Genomic DNA, 19,311 nt, shown 5'->3' on the forward strand with positions numbered 1-19,311 from the left:
TGATGATGATGATGATGATGAAGATGATGATGATGATGATGATATTGATATTAGTTTAGTTTAAACCTATTTATTTTAGCTCGATTGCATAGAAAGTAATTCCTACTTATTTGAAATGCTCTCGAGTCCGTTTCCTGGGCCTAGAACCAGTACTTGGTGTCTATATGGGAGATCGAAAGAACGCTCCCACAGCGGGGATCGAACCTGTGACCTCCCGGTCGCTAGGCGGACACCATATCCATTACACCACGGCGACCTTGATATTGATGATGATGATCATCATGATGATGATGATGATGATGATGATGATGATGATTTAATAATTATAATGCTGATGATAATGATGAGGGTGCTGCTGATGCTGATGAGAGGTGTTGTTTCCTGCAGGTGAGCTGAGGAAGGTTCACCCTGTGATGGTGATAGAGCTGCTAGAGGACAAGTGGAACAAGGAGACAATGGAGGCCCTGGAACAGATGTCAGATGTTGTCAAGTAAGTACACTGCGGAGCGAACAAAGTAGGCCAATTTAGGATATCAATTGGGATATCTTTTTAACTCATCTGAGAACAACAAGTTAATGGCGATCTATTGGTATCACTTTTTGTCTGCAAACATTGTGTTGTACATTGTTAACATTTATCTTGTGAACATTATAGAGGCCACATTTATTGCCGAATCGTCATCATTTTTGGTAAGAATATTGGTCCTTATGATGTTTCTTTCTGGTTCATGTCTTGTCACAATTAAGGTCATTATCAACTAAAGAAAAGGCTTGAGGACATTGAAGTCAACATTTTTCTCAAAATTTCATGAAACATTTAACAGAACATGTTTTAATAATACATTTATTTAGGCCAAGTTTCAATATTGGTTGCAGTCAGGGGGGGGGGGGGGGTGAGCAGTTTTCTTTCTATGGCTTCTCAGATAATTTGTTATAACAATTACATGTTTTCTTGGATAAGTTTGAAAATGGTTCTGGTTCTTTGAAAAACAAGGCTGTCAGAGGTTGGGGCAGGTTTCCTTATTTCCCTACATGAAATGTGAAACTAAGTGAATGCTTATGAACCTACATGTTTTACCATTAATTATAAAACTTGCTTAAAACATTAATTGTAATGAAATAAAAAAGTTATAAGTTCTGAGTTCTAAAATGGAACATGACACATACAAAATCTGCTCTGAACATGTATGATGGTGTTGGTCCCAGGTGAGCAATATAGGGCCTCTTTCCCTCTTGTTTCATTTGAGCTTACAAATAATCCTTTTTGAATGCCTATGGTCATTATTAATATATTAGATTTTGAATCAAAATTTGTAAAGCGATAGCATTTAACTTGTGTGTTGTTTTTAGCTGACCTGAGCACAACATGCTCATGGTGTGCTTTTGTGATCACCTTTTGTCTGTCGTCCATTGTGCGTCGTCAACATTTTGCCTGGTGAACACTCCAGAGGCCACATTTATTGTCCAATTTTCATGAAACTTGGTTAGAACATTTGTCCCTTTGATACCTCGACTGAGATCGAAACTGGGTCAGGCTGGTTCAAAAACTAGGTCACTAAGTTAAAAAAAAGAAAAACCTTGTGAACACTTTAGAAGTCACACTTAATGCTCCATCTTCATGCAACTTTGTCAAAATGTTTGTCTAAATGATATGTTGGTTGAGTTCAAAAATGGTTCCAGTCCATTGAAAAACATGGCCACCAGGGGGCGGGGCGGTATTCCTTATATGGCTAAAGAGACACCTTGTGAACACTCTAGAAGTCGCAATTATTGACCAATCATCATGAAACTTGGTCAAAACATTGGTTTCATTGATATCTCGGACGAGTTCGAAAATGGTCCAGATCGGTGAAAAAACATTGCCGCTAGCGGGCGGGGCAGTTTTCTCTATATGTTTATAGTGAAACATGTGAACAGTCTAATGTTTAAGAAAGATAACCTTTACATAATTTCTAATACTGGTAGTTAACTCCCTTGTTAAAACCTTGTTGACACTCTAGAGGCCACATTTATTGTCCGATCTTTATGAAACTTGGTCAGAAGATTCATCCCAATAATATCTGGGACGAGTTCAAAAATGATGCCGGTTGCTTGAAAAACATGGCTGCCAGGGGGCGGGGCAATTTTCCTTATATGACTTTAGTAAAACCTTGTTAACACTCTAGAGGCCACATTTATTTTCCGATCTTCATCAAACTTGGTCAGAAGATTTGCCCCAATGATATCTTGGATGAGTATAAATATGGTTTCAGTTGCTTTAAAAACATGGCCACCAGGGAGCGGGGCATTTTTCCTAATTTGGCTATATATTGCATTTGTAAAACCTTATTAACACTCTAGAGGCCACATTTATTGTCTGATCATCATGAAACTTGGTCATACGATTTGTCCCAATGATATCTTGGATGAGTTCAAAAATGGTTTCGGTTAGTGGAAAAATATGGCCGCCAAGGGGGCGTGGCATTTTTCCTTATATAGCTATAGTAAAACCCTGTTAACACTGTAGAAACCATATTTATTGTATGATCATCGTGTAACTTTGTCAGAAGATTTGTCTTAATGATATCTTGGACAAGTTCGAAAATCGTTTCAGTTGCTTGAAAAACATGGCCACCAGTGGGCGGAGCATTTTTCTTTATATGGACTTATGAATCTTCATGAAACTTTGTCAGTATATTTGTTTAAATTATATCTTGGATGTGTTTGAAAATGGTTCTGGTCTGTTGAAAAACGTGGCTGCCAGGGTGTCCACTAGTCATGAAAGTTGGTAAGAACATTTTGTTCTAATGACATCTTGGGCTGCACAGAACAGGTCAGTTCCTTTGAATCTCAGGTGAACGACTTTGGGCCTTTCAGGCCCTCTTGTTACAGTTTGCAAAAATTTGACCACCTTTTTTAATTTCACGCGTCTGTAATCCGCTTTCACAAGTTTTTGTCTCTAGGTCTGAGGTGCAATAAACCGGTTCAGACCAATTTAGAAAGGTACATGATTACGTATGGAATTACCCAATTTTTATTCAAAGAATGACCAGTATTCGGAATTGACCTGTCTTGAGGAGATATTTTACGCAGGGTTTTATAGGGGAAAAAATGGAACCGGACATATTGTACGGTTTAGAGAGGATTCCGGTATAGAGAGGAACCAGTTTAGAGGGTTTCCAATGTATATGAATAGACATGGATATGAATAATCTCCTTACTCAATATTGGATTGTAATGAGTTCACAGTATATATTGTTACTATTCCCTTCTGTTATATGATACAATATGTACAGAAAAGGTTATAAAAATGGTAAATATAACCGGTTTAATATTCATAGCAATGACGGTTTGAGAAAATACACCTTCTTTTATATAAGAGTAAAAGTTTAAACAGGCTTCTTTTTACATTCATTAAGGTATTTGCTGTATGTGTTCCTTTTTAACGATGCTTAGATATTTTAGACTTGGCTTGTACCTGTTCTTAATTGTCTGTCAATGTTCTTCATTTTTCTAGTTCTTAGAATAAAATTTACTTATTTTCGTTAAAGCTGCTTTGGTTTTCACCATAGATAAATTCTTTGAGTGTATTCAGGCGTATCTGACTGGACGCCTTTAGTTAATTAGATTACAACCAGTCAGTGGTGTTATCCTGACCGGAAATAAGCGTTCTTTAATTAGACTATTTAAATTTTTCGGTATTACATAAGTGCTCACAAAGTTACATAACTTGTGACCGTTCCGTGACCGGTTCACTTGCGTAAGCGAATAAGATAGCACTTCCACAGTTGTTTATAATGAAAGATTGTGAATATTTTTAGTCACATTTTTAGTTCAATCTGAATGACACTTGCTGATCTTCACACATGGTGACAATCTTTATGAGCATAATATTTTTTGCTCATGGTGAACTTTTGTGATCACCTTTTGTCAATTGTCTGTCTTCCGTTGTGCACATGAATATGTGCCTTGTTAACACTGTAGAGGCCAAATTTATTGTTGGATCTTCATGAAACTTTGTCAGAAAATGTTCCCAATAATATCTTGGACGAGTTAAAAAATGCTTCCAGTCTGTTGAAAACATGGCCGCCAGGCGGCCATTTGTTGTTCATTCTTCATAAATATTTGTTCTATTGATATTTTGGGCTGCAAAGAACAGGTCATTTCTCTTTATATCTCAGGTGAGCGACTTGGGCCTTTTTGGCCCTCTTGTTTTAACTAAAATGTAACATTGAACAAAATGTACAATTAAGTGTACATCCTATAAAATAATTGGTTTCTTATGTAATGTCCTGTGAAGAAAACTTAGAATATAAAGCATGGTTTATTGTTTATTTCAACAATGCAACCTGAGGAAGGTATATCTGGCCTTGCCCTGAGAAACTGGGTTTAATGCCTGTGCGTCAAGTATTTTTCCATATAAGCCTGTGCAGCATGCACAGACTAATCAGAGATGACATTCCGCTGTAATGGTTTGTTGTAAGTAAGTCTCTTCTCAGCAAAATTAAAGTTATGACCGAAAGTGTCGTCTCTGACTAATCTCTGACGACACTATAAGCACATGCGTTAAGCCCTGTTTTCTAAGCAAGGTTCATATGGTACTTCATGCTGTATTATAGGTGCCCAGAGTGCAGCCTAGCTCTGGTAGTGGATGAGGAAGTGAAGAGATTCAAATGTGCACAGTGCTCAAATGTATGTACCCCATAAGAAATAAGAAGTATAAACAGACAGATTGGTTAATACAAAATAAGTCCACTTTCTGAACATTTGAAATTTGTCTGTCTTCTCCCTTTTTCAAGCTACAATAGTCCCATATAACATATATCTCCAGATGGGACTATCAGTTTAACCCTGGGCCATCTTGAACCTGCAATATTTCAGAAAGTGCATAAGGTTTTGGAATTCTAATATCACATCGGTTTTTTATGCCCCTCAAAGGAGGGCATAGTGATCGCACTGTCCGTCCGTCAAAGTCTGTCCGTCTGTCGGAAGACTTTAATATTGGTCATAACTTTTTCAATATTGAAGATAGCAACTTGATATTTTGCATGCATGTGTATCTCATGGAACTGCACATTTTGAGTGGTGAAAGGTCAAGGTCATTCTTTAAGGTCAAATGTCAAATTTATGGCTTCAAAGCGGGGCAGAAGGGGGCATTTTGTTTCTGACAAACACATCTCTTGTTTTGGAAGACAATTGTGGTTTCTTTTGTTCCAGAAATAATAAAAAAAACTAACATCTGGATCCTTTGATTACTCAAAAAGTAATCAAGCAAGGTTGATGTAACAAAGTATGCGGATAGACAATCAAATCAGGAATATGAATATTATTTAAGTTGTATGTAAGGCAAAGATTGTTGTTTCTATGATAACCAATTATATTGTTACAGAAATTATTGATCAACTAAAATCGTGATAGTTTTATGACCTAAATGTGTAGATAATCTTTAAGATAGAAGTATTGGCAGCAAAAGCATTATTAGTCCTGAAATTATGTGTTGAACTTTTCTTTTAGTACTCGATGGATCTCACTAAAACTTTCACAGTTTAATGATATTAATGTGTAGATGATCTTTAAGAAGTTGACAGATTTATACGAATTATAGTCCTTTTACAATACAATTCAGTCAAACCAGACTTAAACAGCCAGTTAAGGAATGTGGTAAAAAAGGACGCTTAGGCAGGGGAACACTTAAGTAAGTTGGCTGGTTGGCATCCTTTTACAAAGATTAAAATCACAATTTAGAACACTTATAATAAGTGTAAGTACTATGCAGGTACATTTGTATTTAATTCTTGCATTTATATGTAATAAATAAACTATGAAATATCATGTTTAGCTAAGCACCCATACTATGCACATATACATCACACTAACATTATTATTTATACAATGAGAAGCTTACCAAAGCTCTAATTAGATACAGGTAAAATTCAGTCACAAGTGTAGCATCATGGGTATAATGCAACAATATGTTGTAAACCACATACCATCTCTCTCAAGCGAAATAATAAGAAATGTGTAACATACTTTGACTTATTTTATTTGGAAGATGTTTGCATAATAATCACAGATAAACCAACCCCTACACACCATTATTTGCTTATGCATGGTGGGCACCATGGTGATAGAGGTGCCAAGCATACAACACAAACTCTTTACTTTTTGCATCTCCAATTGACTGTTGTACGACTGTTAAACACAGTTGAAAAATAATTTTGGTTGTGAAATATAATGGCCACTGTCTTCATAAAGCAGGTCAGAGTTAAACACGGGTGTAATAACAACTGAGTTGTTGGTGCTTCAGTGATTCTTACACATTTGTAAATATTGTTTGGTTTTCTGGAGCCAAATTGCTTAAAATATTTTTATTTGACTGCAGTCATTCTGTCGCCACTGCATGAAGAAGTGGCAGTGTAATGAACATGACCTGTGTATCAGTTTGAAACCCTGGACCTCCAGCTACTCTGGCAAGATGGTCAACATTCCAGCCTTCTGGGAGGACCCTACACCAAACCAGGTACAGCTAAGAGCCTAGAAGTTGAGAAACGGCATTTAGCTCACCTGATCATGTGTTTGGTGTGAGATTTTGTTAATGCCATTTTTAACTCACCTGAGCACAACTTGCTCATGGTGAGCTTTTGTGATCGCCTTTTGTCCGTCGTCCATCGTGCCTTGTGCGGCGTCAACATTGACTTGTTAACTATCTAGAGGCCACATTTATTGTACAATCTTCATGAAATTTGGTCAGAAGATTGGTCTCAATGATATCTTGGATGAGTTCGAAAATGGTTAGGTTTGCTTGAAAAACATGGCTGCCAAGGGGCGGGGCATTTTTCCTTATATGGCTATAGTAAAATCTTGTTAACACTCTAGAGGCCACATTTATTGTCCGATCCTCATAAAACTTGGTCAAAAGATTCATCCGAATGATATCTTGGACGAGTTCGAAAATGATGTTGGTTGGTTGAAAAACATGGCCGCCAGGGGGCGGGGAATTTTTCCTTTTATGGCCTTATTAAAACCTTGTTAACACTCTAGAGGCCACATTTATTTTCTGATCTTCATGAAACTTGCTGAGATGATTTGTCCCAATGATATCTTGGATGAGTTCAAAAATGGTAACCTTGGCTTGAAAATCATGGCTGCCAAGGGGCAGGGCATTTTTCCTTATATGGCTATAGTAAAATCTTGTTAACACTCTAGAGGCCACATTTATTGTCCGATCCTCATAAAACTGGGCCAGAAGATTCATCCCAATGATATCTTGGACGAGTTCGAAAATGATGTCGGTTGCTTGAAAAACATGGCCGCCAGGGGGCGTGGCATTTTTCCTTATATGGCTATAGTAAAACCTTGTTAACACTCTAGAGGCCACATTTATTTTCGGATCTTCATGAAACTTGCTCAGATGATTTGTCCTAATGATATCTTGGATGAGTTCAAAAATTGTAACCTTGGCTTGAAAATCATGGCTGCCAAGGGGCGGGGCATTTTTCCTTATATGGCTATAGTAAAATCTTGTTAACTTTCTAGTTTGCTCAATCATCATGAAATTTGGTCAGAACATTGGTTTCCTGTGTAGTAAAGTTTGGTTTTATTATGTCAATATGATGTGACATTAACTGTGTTATGTATTTTTTCATAACACAGAATGATCATAGTTAACATAACTGTTTTAGTCATTAACACTTATGATAAGCCTTTCAACTATGAGATAACTAAAACAAAGAAAACATGTACATGATTTTGCAGTATTTATGCAGTATTTATCTCCCTTGTTTAACCTGGTTCAGTTATCTATTTTTAGTTCTGCTCTGGAATTTGGGAAGATATTGATCATTAATAAATGCACTGTTCTGAGGGAAAATTGACTACTCTGCCATTATTCTCTTCTGAACTGTATAAAATAAGCTGTTTGGGCTGATTTAAACACCTCCTCTTGATGCTTTCTTGAAAAGTTAACAGCTCTTGAAAAAGGTTGGAATTTGAAATAACTAAACTCTAAATTACTTTTAACACCAGCATCAAGATATTTTGGCATTATTTTCTAAATTATTCTTATTATTTAGATTATTTTTATTTGGCATTTTCTAAATTAGAAAGACTCGATTCTATTTCAATAACTGTAGTAAATTTTTCTTATTTCTACATTTGATTCACTGAAGTTTCCTAATCTCCATAAATATTGTTCTTTAGATTAAATTAGACCTATTTTGTAAACAAGATTTTTGAAGCACTTTCTAGACTAACAGTAACGTATATTTATATCAGTTTTTTTTGGACAGATTTTGAACTTCTTTTTACATTCATTAATGTATTTGCTGTATGTTGTTCATTTTTGTAACGATACTTAGATTCTTTAGACTTGGCTTGTACCTGTTCTTAATTTTCTGTCATTGTTCTTCATTTTCCGAGTTCTTGGAATAAAAATTAGTTTTTTTTGTTAAACCTGCCTTGGTTTTCACTTATAAATAAATTCTTTGAGTGTATTTAGGCGTCCCTGACTGAACGCCTTTAGTTAATGGAATTGCAACCAGTCAGTATATTCATCCTGACTGGAAATAAGAGTATGTCAAATAAATATTTCCGCATTACATAAGTGCCCGCAAAGTTACATAACTTGTAACTGTCCTGTGACCGGTTCATTTGCCTACGCGAAGGAGACCGCACTACCACACCTGGATAGGTCAGTTGAGATCGATAATGGTTTGGATTGGTAAAAAAAGATGGCCGCCAGGGTAGGGGGGTCTTTTTCCTTATATTTATATAGTAAAAAAGCTTGTGAACACTCTAGAAGTCACATGTTTTGCCTAATCATCATGAAATTTTGTCAAAACATTAGTTATGTGGATGTCTCGGATGAGTTTGAAAATGGTCATGATCAGTGAAAAAACATGGCCGTCAGGGAGTGGGGCAGTTTTCTTTATATGCATATAGTGACAACATGTGAACAGTCTAGAAGACACCTTTTTTTTCCAAATCTTCATGAAATTTGGACATATCTTGGAAGAGTTAAAAAATGGTTCAGGTCTGTTAAAAAACATGGCCGCCAAGGGGCCATTTGTTGTTCATTCTTCATGATACTTGGTTAGAACATTTGTTCCATAGATATCTTGGGCTGCAAAGAACAGGTCATTTCTTTTTATCTCAAGGGAGCGACTTTGGGCCTTTCAGGCCCTCTTGTTCTGTTGTTTATCCTCGAAAATCTATAATTTCTTTAAATGTCATGTTTTCATTATTCACATGATTTTTTTTAATTAACTTGATAGGAATGGTCCTTGGGCAATCTCTGTAAGAGTTGCGTAAATTGTTCCATTCTTTGGCATAAGTATGTTATTGTAGCTTGAAAAAAATTTGTTTAATGAAAATTGACATCTCCTTGTGAACAACTGAATGTCAGACTTGGCAGAAGTTATCTGAAGGCAGTTGTCTGTTACAGTTAAATAAATGGTATCCACTCATTTGTATAATAATTACATTATAGCTTAAACTTGTAATATTTCTACAATTTCAATGACTTACCTATTGCACTTTTAATTCTGTCAATTTTGTTATCAAAATGTGTTATTACCATCTTTTCTAAGTAAATATCAAAGATTATCCCAAGAACTTTACAAGTTGTAGCTCCCCATGTCAGTTTCTATTTAGTTTTTATTGATCTAGTGCAATACCTCATTGAGTCTATTACATTTAAATTTGTTTTGTTATAGAGAACCTTGAAAATTCGTAAAGCAAGTGTAGGTAAAATTAAGGAATAATTCTGATCCGTCAAGTAGCAGAGATGTAGCATCTGCAAATTGAGATATTTTATGTTCTATGTCTTTGATTTGGATTCTTTTTATAACGTAGCATTCCCTTATTTTTCTTGTGTTTTCACCAATAAATTGGCCTTTAATGAAAAATATATATATTTTTACATCACTTAATTTGAACACATTATTGTTTTGTTTGATTTATACTTGTTATGAAATGATAAACATCTAACAGTGAAATTAATGCTTGATTATATTTTTATGCTCCCCCAAAATTTATTTTTGGAGGAGCATATAGTCGCCGCTTCGTCTGTCCGTGCGTGTGTGTGTGCGTCCGTCGATGCACAATTTTTGTCCGGGCTATTTCTCAGCAACTAATGACCGGAATTCAATGAAACTTTATGGGAAACTTCACTACCAAAAGGAGATGTGCACATTTTCAGCCGGTTCTGGTCGGATGATTTTTCACAGAGTTATGGCCCTTTGAAATATTCCATTAACTGTTCATATAGTGCAATTCTTGTCCGGGCTATTTCTCAGCAACTATTGACCGGAATTCAATGAAACTTTATGGGAAGCTTCGCTACCAAGAGGACATGTGCATATTATCAGCGGCTTCTGGTCGGATGATTTTTCACAGAGTTATGGCCCTTTGAAAATTCACATTAACTGTACATGTAGTGCAATTCTTGTCCGGGCTATTTCTCAGCAACTAATGACTGGAATTCAATGAAACTTTATGGGAAGCTTCACTACCAAGAGGAGATGTGCATATTATCAGCCGGTTCTCACTGGATGATTTTTCACAGAGTTATAGCCTTTTCCATTGTACATACAGTGCAATTCTTGTCCGAGCTAATTCTCAGCAACTTATTACGGGAATTCAATGAAACTTTATGGGAAGCTTCACTACCAACAGGAGATGTGCATTTTATCAGCCAGTTATGGTCGGATGATTTTTCACAGAGTTATGGCCCTTTGAAATTTTCTACAAACTGTACATATAGTGCAATTCTTGTCCGGGCTATTTCTCCCCAACTACTGACTGGAACTCAATGAAGCTTTATGAGAAGCTTAACTGCCTTGAGGAGATGCACATGTTATTTGTGGATTCTGGTTAGATGATTTATTTAGAGAGTTATGGCCATTTGAAAATTTTAAGTTGCTAAACCATCCATCGTATTATTTTGTCCGCAGTTATGCCCCTCAAGATGTTTCCTTTTATCTAAATATATAGTGCAATATTGTGACAAAAAAAACCTTTGGGGAGCATCACCCGTCTCCGACGGTTTTTATACGCCCGTCTATGACGGGACGTATTATGGTATACCCCGCGTCTGTCCGTCCGTCCGTCCGTCCGTCTGTCCGTCCGTCCGTCCGTCTGTTAATGTCGTACGCTACGTCAAATATCCTTTGACAGATTTTCTTCAAATTTTAACACAATCTTAATATTGATAAACCCTGATCCCCTTTCGTTTTTGACGGAATTCTGAATTGTCGTTCCAGAGTTATGGGACTTTGTTCGTCAAAATTTCGTGATTTCATTGAATGTCCTACTGTAGCTCAAATATCCTTCGATGGATTTTTTTCAAATTTCAACACAATCTTAATATTGATAAACCCTGATCCCCTTTCGTTTTTGACGGAATTCTGAATTGTCGTTCCAGAGTTATGGGACTTTGTTCGTCAAAATTTCGTGATTTCATTGAATGTCCTACTGTAGCTCAAATATCCTTCGATGGATTTTTTTCAAATTTCAACACAATCTTAATATTGATAAACCCTGATCCCCTTTCGTTTTTGACGGAATTCTGAATTGTCGTTCCAGAGTTATGGGACTTTGTTCGTCAAAATTTCGTGATTTCATTGAATGTCCTACTGTAGCTCAAATATCCTTCGATGGATTTTTTTCAAATTTCAACACAATCTTAATATTGATAAACCCTGATCCCCTTTCGTTTTTGACGGAATTCTGAATTGTCGTTCCAGAGTTATGGGACAAGATTCACAAATGTCAGAATCAAATAGAAGGCCTGCACATGGAATTGCTATCTATTCAAAACATTTATTTCAATGTGATTTCCCATCAAATGAATCCTTTGAAGGCATTGAAATAGCAATCTCAAGAACAACAGCAATGGCAGATTTGGCTATAATAAATGTGTATAAACCGCCAAATAAACCAACAAAACAACTTTGCGAGCTACTTTTATCTATTCACAAAAAACACATCAAAGATTCAAAAGTAGTAGTGATGGGTGATTTCAACATTGATTGGAATAAAGAAACACCAGACAAAAACCGACTGCACAAACTAATGGTTCAACAGCTGGACTACAAACAAGTGGTAACTGATCCTACTAATGACTACGGATCCACTATTGATTTGATATTCACAAATATTGACAACTTCCAATGTGGCACACTAGAGACATACTTCTCAGATCATAAAGCTATCTGGATTTCTCTCAGTCAATAAATCTTGAGTATACCATCTCATTTATGACAAACATTTTTGCAGATATTACTTGTGTATTCTTCTAATTGCTCTATGGACAAACCTCAATCTAAATTGATGTTGCAAGATGATACATTATGCTCCATTGAAATAGTATCCCTGAAAAATTGAACAAGGTGAGCTTTTTTCTATTCCGATTGTACACTACCACTTACCCATCTACATTTCTCTTTTATTATTGGTCAAAATATCTATAACAGGTTTACTTCAACTCCATATCCTCTAAAGAAATGCATACATATACTCAAAAAAAGATATGGTATGAATGTCAAGGAGACGGCGCTCCATGCTCATGTACTTATAAAATAAACCATGTATTCAAATACAAATAAACTGAAGTAAAAAAATGATTCAAAGGGTTATTTATTACCTTACTACTTCATTGGCGAACGACGGGCGTATCATGCGCTCATGGCGCAGCTCCTCAGTTTGTTTAACTTGTTTCAGTTTGTTTTATGTCACAGTAAACTAACAATAGATTAAATAAATTCCTTGCAAGAACTTCAGATATGATGGAAAGTCTGTATCTAATCCACATGCTGATCTAGCCTTGCATTTCATTTGAGGCCAGTTAAGTTCACTTTACTTGAAATGGGGAAAAAACGGTTATTCAATATCTTAGTTTTGAATGGAGGTATTATTTGCTGTGATTTTAAGCTTGGCGTTTTCGGAGAAAAACCGAGGTATTGTCATAGCCAGCTCGTCGTTTCGTCTGCTGTCAGCGTCATGCTAAAACCTTAACATTTTGTTAAGGTTTTGAACATTGGCTCTAATATCAAATTGCTTCCACCTACAACTTTGAAACTTTATATGTAGATTCACCTTGATGAGTTCTACACGCCACAGCTATTTTTGGGTCACTAGGTCAAAGGTCAAGGTCACTGTGACCTTTAAAAAAAAAAAAAAAATCTGACATGCTTTCATTTATTCAAAACTGCACCCGTAGCCAAGCGTGGCACCCGTTATGCGGTGCTCTTGTTTTGTATAGGTAGCATACATTCAGACCTTGTCTGGGATTGTATTTAAAGCCAGGGGTATCAAGGCCACTAGTACTAAATATAAATAAAAGTTGAACACTTAATAGTTGACATCGGATTGAAGTTATGTGATGCCAGTCAAGGTCACCATTACACACGTTTCCAATAATTAATTTGAGTTTTTATGGAGGTTTTATGCTTAAATTGTTTGTGTAGGTAGCATAAATACAGACCTTGCATAGGATTAAAAAGTCTTTTAAATTAAGTTAAAAAGGGAACATTAACACTCTTTTTCTGTGGTATTGTTACATTACTTGTTGTAATTATTTTCAATGTTTGGTTGTTGAGTGCTCTTTTAAAAATACTTCTTTATTTTAGGGCACCATTTTACAACTTATTTAGTTGAATATTCTCCTATTTTCTACCTTTTGTTGAAATTTGCTTGAAGGCCCCTAAACACCGTAATTGCTTAGAGAATCTTTGCTTATGATACAAGTTCATAGCTTTGCCAATAACATACATTGCAGGTATATAGCCTCATAGATTTATCAACGACGTCTATGGAATTTGTGGACATTATCCAGCACGTTCAGAAGTTCATGAAATGTGATGTGAAGAAGATCTTCCGAATTCAGAATCACAAGATCTGGGAGAAATATTCTGTGTAGGTATTTGTTTGTGTGTGTGTGGGGGGATGTTTTCCCCAAGCCCCTATGGGAAATCTCAAATTGTATTCTAAAGGGAAATGTTTCTGGTCAAAATTTGTTTCTTTGTTTTGCTTAATTTACAACAATGTCTGTTAACAAAATGTTTTGAAATAATTAAATATTGAAATATAGAATGACAGTTACATAGTCAACGACTTAATAAATTTTAAAATTATGTTTTTTAATGAAATTCATAATGGCTTATATATGGTGGTACTTTTTGCACATGCATTAAACGCATATTTTCCAAAAGAGGTCAAATTGTTCTTGATGCTTTCTACAGAACAAGGAGTCACATGATTGAGGAGCTGGGAATGAGGCTGACTTACGAGTCTCGCTTGTTTCACGGCACAGATGTTAGTGCCATTGAGGCCATCTGCAATGAAGGATTTGATCTCAGAGTGTCTGGAAAGAATGCTGTTGCATTTGGAAATGGTAATTGATTTGTTTGTTTATAAAACGAAATTGTACATTAACAAAAGAAGTGGCAAAACATAAATAGTTTTTCACATCCACAAACAATTATATAACCAATCTCTAACTCTCTGCAAATGTCACTTTTTCAAGAAAAGAATTATCCTGTAATTAATACTACTATAATGTTTTCATTTACAGGCATCTACTTTGCAAGATCTGCAGCATATTCTCACAGATATACCAGGAAAGGTGGACATGGGCAAGGTTTCTCAGCAGCCACCTTACCCAGTAAGGATGTAATATTGTGACCTTCGTGTGATAGAATTAATCATGTAAATATGTCCCGTAATCCTGTATATTAGACATAGTTAACAAAAATCCTCATTGCTTACAAAGAACCTAATTAAGTTACTTAATGTAATATGTTGAGCACAACTGTCTCCCGAATTTTATTAGAAAAAGGAAGCTAGGAAACCCTTTGTTGATCAGTCTTTCTGTTCATTTTAATTCATAAATAAATATTTGAAATTTGTGTTATATTTTTTATTAACATTGGGGATAATATTGTGTTAGCTTTCTATGTGTCATGCACATTTTGCTTATTTTGATTGATGTCTCGTTATGTGTGACTTTCAGATCTTGTACCCCTACCACAGTTTAGCAGTAATGCTGTGGCCAGCGTAATTTCACTTCACCCTCCTATATCATCCAATCAATCAGGAAATCTTATGAGGTATGGAGGACTAACAATGCAAGGAACAAGCTTTGGTCCCCTGATGACCCCTGCTCTGGGAAGTATCTCATATGCTAAAGGTATTTGCACCGTTAATCAGCAAGTGGTGCAGTCAAACCAAATAGTGCCTCCCACCAACCAATTGGCAAGTAATTCCAACACTGCAATGCCTCATGATCCTTTTAGGAGTTCAATTTTTGGAAAGGGGTTAACCCAGTCTTGGTCTCAGCCTGTGTCTGCATCATTAGCAGCAAATGCAGCTGGACAAGCATCTGTGTTTCAACTACAACAGGCTAGACAGCAGGTAGAAGGTGCTCATAAAATGCTTGTGACCCAAAGTATTGGAACAGCCGCTATCAGCTACCAGAAGGGTGTGCCATCACAGCATGTTCCTAGCTGTTCATTCCAAACCCCAGCTGACTCTGGGACCTCTACTGTGACAAGAAATATGTCCACTGCTGTAGCAGCCAAGTCAGAGAATGTGGTTCAGAATGCACGCTCTAGTGGTGGTCTGATAAAGGGCAGTGCTTCACAGAATGGTATGTTAGCAGCAGAAGACAGGTTGAACTGGAACATAGGTGACTCTGTTAGTAAAGATCCCAAGTCAAGATTAGACTATGTGAACAGTCTGAGACAGAATGAACAACAAGTATTAAAAGCTTTGATTTTACGTTTCTGCATTGCCAACAATGAAAACGAACTAAAAAGTGTTTTATTACAATTCAGAAAACCTTCAAAATACAAAATTGCATTAAAGTATGGTGTACTAGAGAAAAGAGAAGAAGGCACATTTACATTTACCATCATACCTGGTATCCAGCTTACTGATGCTCTGCCATGCAATTGTCACAGAATTCCGAGGCAAATCTGTGATCATTTATTAAAGGGACTTTCCTTTTTGAAGGATGCCACGAAAAGGGTTCAAGCATTTAGTTTTGAAAAGCGTGAAAAGTTGGCAAAATATTTTGCCAGTGCTTTGTATTTTATGATGGATTCTTCCCAGCAGAGTAAGTCAACCGCATCCAGTGTTTACCACAATCCTTCAGTGCCACAAGTGTCAAAGCTTTCCCTCACAACAGGGGATTCCAAAACCAATATCACTTTGACAAAATCTAGCAGTGGAAATATGTCTACTAACAGTGCATCGTTTAGATCAGGGCAGTTGTTAGCTGGTAGCCATCTACAAGTCCCCAGTGTCTGTCAACCAAGTCAAAGCCGTGATGTGCAACCCTCCAAGTCTTTAGTGCAGTCGAATAGCACAGGGATGCTCAGAGATGATCTGACAAGACTCATTACTGGTGGTGCAAATTCAGGAAGCCCTTCAACAAGTCACTCACAGCAATCTAATAGAATTGGAACAGACTTGCTGGGAATATGCAAGTGTCATCGCCTGCCTTTGACCTTGTGCAAAATAAAAAAACTTGCTAGACTCAGGGAGGATTTGAGATTAAAGGAGAGTTCAGACCCAGCTGTCACTTGTAGAGGAGCAAGAACCAATATGAATTTTCAGTTGCCTCAGACTGGAGTGGTTCAGCAAAACATTCCAGTTAACACCATTACCTTGCAAGGTTCTAATCCAGGTGGTTCAACAATGCAGCCTACTTCAAGGTTAGTCACTACAGCCCATATTCAGTCTTCTCATGAACCAGAGCCCATGGATATTGACAATGGGTCACACAAAACATTGTTTGATGTCGCTGCAGCCCATGCCAGCAATGACTGCTTTATGGTAGTTGCCAGGGTCCTCGTTGGCCGTATTTGTCAGGGATCTAAGGAAATGAGGCGGCCAGCAAAGGATCCCTCCGGCCTTGCCACTCACACAGCTGTCGACAATATGGCGTCCCCACAGATATTTGTTGTGTTTGATAACACACAGTGCTATCCTGAGTACCTTGTCAGATATTCGAGTTCTCTTTGATATGTATGAGCCGTTCAGGCAATAGAATCAATTAGAGACTCATTCATTTATTAATAATACTAAGTATTTAATAAATATTTAAGATCATAGCCAAAGCTCTTCATTCCATAGTGTAATATATTTTTCACATTATGGTACGTAATTATTCCTACTTAATGTTTGTTTCTTATATACAAGATTATAGAAATTTGCTGACTAAACAGTCATTGTTCAAATCTTTCTATGGGTCATGGTAAAATTGTTTGCTTACTAGGGTTTGAAAACCAGGCTTAATACATGTACATAAAGTATCTCCTAGATGAGCATGTGCCGTCTGGACAGGGTCAGGACATAAAGTATCTCCTAGATGAGCATGTGCCGTCTGGACAGGGTCAGGACATAAAGTATCTCCTAGATGAGCATGTGCCGGCTGGACAGGGTCAGGACATAAAGTATCTCCTAGATGAGCATGTGCCGTCTGGACAGGGTCAGGACATCACTTTCCACCTATACTGGAATTTCATTTAGAAGAGACTAGTCTTCTATTACACCAACAGATTCATAAAAGCTGAAAGCCTGTGAGAACTGCACAGGGTATTTGCAAGGATACTTATCAGGGGGGCATGCGTAGCTTGGAGCGTACTGGTTAACTCTTTACCCCTTAGATACGTATTTTGACGCATTTGTAGACCTTTAGAAAGTAACATTGCATTAGATGCCTTTCTTACTAAATTCAAGTTTTAAAGGCTTCATTTGGAAGCCTTGATCACTGATAAGCAGCAAACAGCATAAAACCTGAACAGACAGCGAGTTACTCCCAGGCTGTTCTGGTTTTATGCTGGTTGCAAAAGCCATTTTCACTTTGCTTCTTATGGGTAAAGGGTTAAGTGAGTTTAGTTGCAACTTACTTCCAAGATGGCGTCGTTTTCGTGTTTTTCATGAAGGAGTAGTGGATATGTTCTACTGTTAAGTCACTTTATATTTACATTCCTTTTAAATGAATATGCACTTTTGGCTCTACAGTGTCAATTTAGAGTAACAAATTCAGCAATTTATCTGCGTAACTTTCAAGATGAGGAACGACTTTAAAGATTTCTGTAAGAATAAGCTTCTAGACTTTCAACGTCGTGAGAGAAAACAACTGTACGATATAGGAAACAATGCGTCTATGTTCTGGAGGAAAATCAAACGTACTTACATTAAACCGTGTATACACTCAACTATTACAGCTGACGAATGGTATACATATTTTGGCAAACTACTATATGACACAGATGCTGTGGAAATCGACAATAATGAAAATACAGAATTTATTGATGTATCAGCTAATTAATTTAATGAACCTTTTACCGTAGAAGAAGTTGAACGATCATTGTCCATATTGATAAACAACAAAAGTTGTGGTGTTGATGGTATTCCCGCGGAATTTTATAAGTATACTTCGAGCGAAATAACACCGTATCTTTGTGTACTGTTTAACAAAATTCTCGATTCAAGTAATTTTCCAGAATCGTGAGGAACTAGCATTATATGCCCTATCTTTAAATCGGGAACAACTAATGACCCTGGAAATTACAGGGGCATTTACCACTGGGGGCTGACGAGGTCAAAGCGTAGTCCGTTTCGCTACGACGTCGGGTATATGTTTTACTACGAAAACATTGTTTAAAAACATATGACATCGAGAAAGTATTAGTCGAAAATTGTGTTTTAAACATGTAAGATCATGCTTTTCTAATAACAAAACTCTGAATTTAAGCATAATGACATTTCATAGGTTTGTTACATCAAATTATAATCAAAGATGTGTCTGGTTTATGCGGTTAAACATGAAATATACCGCTGATTTTCAAAGCAAAGTCAAGTTTCACTTTTAAAAATGCAATTAAGGTTTACAACTGTGTTTAATTGACACAATTTTACAATTTCCATATTGATCTATGTATCGTTAAGCCACTGGTGTGTTTAGAAATGTATAGGGTGACTCAGTTATCAGAAATAAAGGCTAAATATTATTATTAAGCATGATCATGTCTCTGACAGTATACGTATAAGCCTCGCTACGACAACGCTTTAGCGTGTATGCGTTTCTCACAGAAGACGTATTGGTTATCTCTCGAAGGCAAAATAAAGAAAAAAAAGTTAATACAGAGTCATGGAGTGGCTGGATGTTTCCTTTGAGGAAGAGGTAGTAACAACGGCACAAAATGATTCGAAGCGCACAGTCGACATTGTATTGCACATTATTATGATATAATTAAATTCACGACTAGGCCAAATGTAACGATTAAACTCGAAAATCCATATAATATAAGATGACAGTTGAGA

The 19,311-nt window shown here is 36.6% G+C and overlaps 1 protein-coding gene across 3 annotated transcripts in view; it reads left to right on the top strand.

Moving 5' to 3' along the window:
• LOC127834188 (uncharacterized) overlaps positions 1-17,204 on the top strand; it is a 56,780-nt gene extending 39,576 nt beyond the window's left edge. For all 3 annotated transcript variants that reach the window (XM_052359850.1, XM_052359835.1, XM_052359842.1), the window contains exons 8-14: positions 388-490; positions 4,599-4,671; positions 6,362-6,499; positions 13,757-13,893; positions 14,220-14,371; positions 14,552-14,641; positions 14,990-17,204. In XM_052359850.1, the coding sequence (XP_052215810.1) occupies positions 388-490; positions 4,599-4,671; positions 6,362-6,499; positions 13,757-13,893; positions 14,220-14,371; positions 14,552-14,641; positions 14,990-17,004 (2,708 nt within the window). In that variant the 3' untranslated portion in view covers positions 17,005-17,204. The remainder of the gene's footprint in view (positions 1-387; positions 491-4,598; positions 4,672-6,361; positions 6,500-13,756; positions 13,894-14,219; positions 14,372-14,551; positions 14,642-14,989) is intronic.
• Positions 17,205-19,311: the final 2,107 nt, after the last annotated feature.

The sequence above is a fragment of the Dreissena polymorpha genome, chromosome 1, assembly GCF_020536995.1.
Source record: "Dreissena polymorpha isolate Duluth1 chromosome 1, UMN_Dpol_1.0, whole genome shotgun sequence".
In the NCBI taxonomy this organism is placed as follows: domain Eukaryota; kingdom Metazoa; phylum Mollusca; class Bivalvia; order Myida; family Dreissenidae; genus Dreissena; species Dreissena polymorpha.